Consider the following 5,400-nt stretch of genomic DNA (forward strand, 5'->3'; position numbering starts at 1 on the left):
TATTCCGTGTATACACCTGCCAGTCTGCCTCCACCACCGCTGTACACGTCGGCACATCCCCACCCCTCGGGGGTTGTGGATCCTGGTATCGCGGGTCCATCGTATTCCCATGGTTCAAACACGTCGCCCGAAATCGCATATCATCCGCGGCCGAGTACAATGGGGCTTTCTCCATCATCACGATATCACCCGTACGCAACAGCAGAGAAGGCAGCCCTAGGTGCATCAATGGCGCCTGCAAGTCCGACGAGCAAGCCGTATGCGTGTCGGCTATGTCCATACACGTCGTCGAGGTCACACGACCTGAAGCGGCACATGCGGACGCACACCAATGAGCGCCCGTACGAGTGCGAGGTGTGTCACAGGACGTTCGCGAGGAAGGACGCTGCCAAGCGACATATGGCGGCCAAGAACTGTGGGGCTAACGCTTCCGGAGGTGGACTGGGTACAACGAAGAGCCGCACCGAGGTCGACGGAATTGCGGCGAGCGGACCAGGCAGAGCTATTGACGGTGCATCTTCCGAGGAGCAGTCAGATGATGAAGACGAGCCAACAGCAGAGGGAGATGGGTCGCCAACGCCACGTGAGCAGGTACAACTGCAGGTCGAAATCCCAAAGGGACGTCCAGGTGTACCCCCGAAGGTCGAAGAGAAGACGCCCACCCCACCGTCGCCCATGGGGTATCCAGCAATACCTTACCCCCAGGGTTTACAACTCCCTCAAGCCGCCCTCCCACAGCCTATGATATCCCCCACAAGCAGCTCTCTGGACCGTGCAATGGTGATCCACCGAGTAGGCCACCCGGACGCAACGAACCCAGCGCCAGCAGGACTTCGTGGCGCCTTCTAATCGATGGAGCGTCTTGCAGAATGTGACATCAAGTGCTTTCACAACATCCCACCAACCCAATCTCTTCTCATGCACCCTCGTTGCGCCAATTTCTTCTCCTATTTATCTTCCACTCGTCTGTTTCGCGGCTCTTCTCTGCTCCCGGTCCGTATCGCGGACATTATACGAACGGTCGGGGTGAAATATGGTATAAGAACCGTTCCGGGATGTTGTCGTATAGTACTTACAACTCTCCCACCCGTCTTTGCGTGCACCAGAAAGGATTCCATACCGAATCGCGCCGCGGACGAGGTGCAAGTGTAGTGTAGCCATGGCAATGTAGAACGCAGGTGTTAATGGTGTAATTCTGCGTTTCTGACTTGAGTTACTATTGGATAAACGACATGGTCAAGACGAAAAGGACGCCCGTGCATGACTAGTCCGAATTAGAACTATAAATTCGCTGCGTTTGCGTATGGAATTACGTTGCTAGGTATATGTCAAGCCATGCGGCTAGTTTAGGCAACCGGTCGTTAGTAGCCTCCCCACTACCCTTGCGCCCGGTGCTTCCCAAAGTTGTCCTTGACAGCGACCAATAACTATTATCCGTCTTCAACACGTACGCGGACAACGATGATGACCTCCGACACGCTCACAGCTTACGTCTCCCTCACCCCCGTCGCCGATGCAGTGCCTATCGAACGCATACAGCGCAAACCGGACTGGAAGAAGCCACCCCCACAACATATCACCTCCGCGTCTCTCACGAAGAGCAATATCGGTACCGTAAAACGCATAAATCAGGTCGTATTTCCCATATCTTACTCGGCAAAGTTTTATGGTGCGTCATTCATCTCCTGAGCAATAGAAGGACGGTCAATGACGCTGTGGCTGCCATAGATGAGTCGCTGGCAGCAGATATGGAGGAGTTCAACCGATTAGGTGCGCAAGGTCGTTCTCCTAACTGGTCTAGTTCTGGCTAAACATCGCGCATAGTGTACTGCGCCGACATCCCCGTGGCATGCATATGCTGTCGGTTGGAAAAGATGCCCGGGTCCGACTCGGCCAAGCTCTATATAGCAACAATGGCGGTTCTTGCTGTGCGTCTGTATAATCTCATAGCACTTGTCATGACTGAAACCGAGCAGGCATATCGATCCTTAACAATAGGACACCAGATGCTCTCTCTCGTTCTGCACGCTGCTGCTAAGCATAAATCTCCCAAAATTTCGTCTGTGTATGTGCATGTGCAAGTCTCCAATGAGGAAGCACGAAAATTCTACGAGCGGGAAGGGTTCACGGTCATCAGCGAGGTGAAGGACTATTATAGGAAGATTACTCCTAAGGAGGCGTGGTTGATGGAGAGGGAAATAACGCCTGATGATGCGGTACACAAGGAGGATGTGTAGGTGCGGTTGCATTCAAGTCAAATGGAACAATGTACGCTCTGCAATATGAAAGCTGTCGAAGCAGAGAGTACAACATCTCGCGGTAAAAGGTACGACGGCAAGATTTGTCGACATGCATATTTGTCCATTCATTCTGACGCAAATCATTTAAAACTGTTGTCGAACGAAGGAGAGACGCACTCGTCATTGCAAACTTCTTCAGCGAGCGGGTCTTCCTTCTCTGGCTCGCCAAACTCAGCGTTAAGTCTCTGTACTGCCTGCCTACTAATACCTGTCCTGTCGCAACACCTTCCTCTCAGCCTCTCTCCCAACCCTCTCCCCTACCGTGTCCGTCTGCAGGCCAATCCCAACCACTCGATCGCCATCATCGTTCGATATGTAAAAAGGAAAGTGGAGCGTATCCTGAAACTCCGTTATCTGCCCCATAGTCTCCAATCTCGTCCACACGGGCTCTTGGTTGTCCAACGCGTATTGGCGAACGTTGTTATTGAACGGGTTGCGCTGAACGGGTGTGGATGGTGTGGCCATGGGCGTAATACCAACGAGCTCAGAAGATGATAAAAATGGTTTAATGTGCGCCGTTGTGGATATTGTTGATGTCAGAACTTTCATCTCTTTGGGTGTGTTTTGAGGAGTATCTGCATGTTGCCGGTCGTTGATGGTGGTTGTGATACGCTATATATAGTGACCCCGCATAGGATAGTACGTTGCGCCCAAGTCCGTCCTTCTCATTGCCGTTAACATTGACATAACTTGATTCCGACCACTCAATCTATCCAACAACCAATCAGGCCACGCATCATCCATCATATCCATGTCCATTGTCCATGATCTCCTGACTGGCTACTCATCTGCACTGATGAAGTATTGGGAGTCTATGGGTATCGCGATGCCGCTGGCAATTGCTCACTCTACAAAACAGGCAACAACGAGTTTGGAGATCTCCGCACCTAATTAGCTCTGTATTGCTGTCGGGGGATTTTCTCGATTTGCCTGAGGCATGTTACAATCAAGGTCATCCAGTCATCATCTTATCTGTCGACCTCTTGCTCTGAACCTCGCTAGTGGCCCTTACGTAGGCTAGGTTCTTACTACTGACTACAATGGTGAGTATGCTAGAATAATCCGAAATCGCCTTCGGCTGACCAAATAGATGGTGCAATTCCCTCCCTAGCAACCGGAACAATCCCCTTGTATTCATCGCACAGAAGCCTTCGAAGCATGTTACTATCACATTGGCACACCGACCGAATGACATCCGATGATATTGCGATACTGCCCTGCCTGAATTGGACAGTATGACTGGGGCTTCGGACAGTACGACTGGGAGTCAGGTCGGTCGCCAATGTGACTACGTTTCATGCTCAGGCTTGGAACTGCATTGGACCGGTTATGAGGCTGGTCATCTTCCAAAGTGATCTGGTGTCGAAATTGGCTTTGGAGCAGTTCGAGGGGAGGTCCGTGACCCTTCTGTGTAAGGCATGGATCCGTTTCTTCGTAAGGTTTTCCTGAACCTGTTGTGCCGATTCGGGACGGTTGGAGCTGTTCGGTTACGGCCTCTTATACCACGTTTTCCCGCCGATGCGCAGCGACTTCAAGTATGCGACATGCTTCACGAGGTACTTCCTTTTGTATGACTCGTGCGTAAAATCCATCTTGCTCTTTCAACCGCACGATCATCCCCCCTAGCGCGCACCAGTCCTCCACCTTCGGCTTGTCACGTTGCACGGATAATCTCGCTCGCTACCACATAACGATACTCATGCCAATGTGACTATCTGATACGTACAGTCAGCAACCATACCAGGATCAAAGTCAACCTATGGCACGTGCGTTTTCGCTATCCCCAACTGAGTTTGAGTCCAGCGACTAACTGTTCCCCACTATCGCCTGGTAGAGAAGGTCACCTGGGGCATGACTGGACGTCTATTTCGGCTTCCTGTTCGGGTGAGCAATGGAAATGTGGTGTTCGGTTCCACCATCCCTCGAAGTTGGGAGACGTTTAGAAACAGTTGGAAGCTTGTTGGTATCCATGCCTCAACGTTCGAACTCTGAAGATGAAGACACTCCATGGGGTTTTGACACTGCAACCATCGCCTATATAAACCGTCACTTCGCCGCTGTCCCTTTCCTCAGCAGACCAAGTCGCCGCTCAGGTTACAATCCGATTTTTCTCGACTTCACGGCAATGCAGCTCATCCTCGTAACTCTCCTGGCCCTCGCCACTCTCGGCATCAATGCGATCCCCGTCGATACTCCTGGTAAGACTATGTGACGCCTTGGAAAGAGAAATCGTGCTTAGTTTATACAGATGGCACGATCGCTCCCCTTGAGCATGAAGAGCTAACGCATATCTACTGGTCCCATGAGGAAGAGAGCTACATGCGAAAGCGTGAAGTTACCCCGGGACATTCGTACACTCTCGACAAGGACGAGCCTTATGGGGTGAGAGATGAGGTTCCTAGTCCACCCGCCCACTCGTACACCCTAGATGCGGACGAAAGCCTCAAGACCAAGCGCGAGGAGCCGAGCCACGTACACACTCGACGAAGATGAGGAGTACAAGGTCAAGCGCGAGAAGGCTCACTCCTACACTCTGGATGAGGATGAAGAGTACAAAGTTAAGGGCGGGAAGACTCACTACTACCACCTTGATGAGCACTAGAAATCCACGCAACTCAGAGCCACCTATCTACCTATTGTCGTAACAGCTACAGAAATTGTGTACCAATAGTCGTTTCTCACCGACCCAAATCCTGTTTTGTCAATAAACGATGTCTTGTTGCTACATGTCGGTGTTATGATTTGTTGTGGATTCGGCGGTTGAGAGCGCGATGGTGATGCGGTTGGATGACTCGTGCAGCGCGAGACAGATGTCGCATAAACCGAGGGGAGCTCGCCTCATCCTCTTTGGAAGGCTTTTGATTCTAGTCGGTCTTAGGCTGACTGGAACATAGAGAGTTCTGAAAGTGGCGGTCGAAGAGACATCAAGGGTTAGCGTTGCCGTTGTCTCGTCTTTGAGATCGGAGTTTTACAATCTCGGCTCCGAGACATTTTTGTCGAATCCATGCCAAGTAGGCAATAAATAATAATTGTATTATAGATTTCATTTTTCTCAATAATAGAAGTTAGAGCCAAATAAAAATACAAAACCATTTCTATT

General features: G+C 51.0%; 3 protein-coding genes across 3 annotated transcripts; all 3 read left to right on the top strand.

The window, feature by feature from the left end:
- DACRYDRAFT_43584 (uncharacterized protein) lies at positions 1–420 on the top strand (the record flags this gene model as incomplete). Its single annotated transcript, XM_040774540.1, has 1 exon — positions 1–420. A coding segment is annotated over one exon (420 nt), but the record flags the coding sequence as incomplete, so codon positions are not given.
- A 1,044-nt stretch (positions 421–1,464) lies between these two features.
- Positions 1,465–2,237, top strand: DACRYDRAFT_119410 (acyl-CoA N-acyltransferase; the record flags this gene model as incomplete). The annotated part of the gene is made up of 4 exons (XM_040770781.1): positions 1,465–1,669; positions 1,729–1,770; positions 1,825–1,928; positions 1,977–2,237. 4 exons carry the CDS (start codon positions 1,465–1,467, stop codon positions 2,235–2,237), a joined length of 612 nt encoding a protein of 203 aa, XP_040624155.1.
- A 2,141-nt stretch (positions 2,238–4,378) lies between these two features.
- Positions 4,379–4,926, top strand: DACRYDRAFT_97138 (uncharacterized protein). The gene is made up of 2 exons (XM_040777426.1): positions 4,379–4,498; positions 4,549–4,926. Exons 1-2 carry the CDS (start codon positions 4,426–4,428, stop codon positions 4,791–4,793), a joined length of 318 nt encoding a protein of 105 aa, XP_040624156.1. The 5' UTR covers positions 4,379–4,425; the 3' UTR covers positions 4,794–4,926.
- Positions 4,927–5,400: the final 474 nt, after the last annotated feature.

Source organism: Dacryopinax primogenitus (assembly GCF_000292625.1).
Source record: "Dacryopinax primogenitus strain DJM-731 SS1 chromosome Unknown DACRYscaffold_23, whole genome shotgun sequence".
Classification (NCBI taxonomy): domain Eukaryota; kingdom Fungi; phylum Basidiomycota; class Dacrymycetes; order Dacrymycetales; family Dacrymycetaceae; genus Dacryopinax; species Dacryopinax primogenitus.

Excerpts from the sequence above, each read along its gene's own strand:
- DACRYDRAFT_97138 (XM_040777426.1), top strand. The coding sequence starts at position 4,426 with ATGCAGCTCATCCTCGTAACTCTCCTGGCCCTCGCCACTCTCGGCATC. Across the intron at positions 4,499-4,548 it reads GATCCCCGTCGATACTCCTG|ATGGCACGATCGCTCCCCTT; the intron begins GTAAGACTATGT and ends TAGTTTATACAG.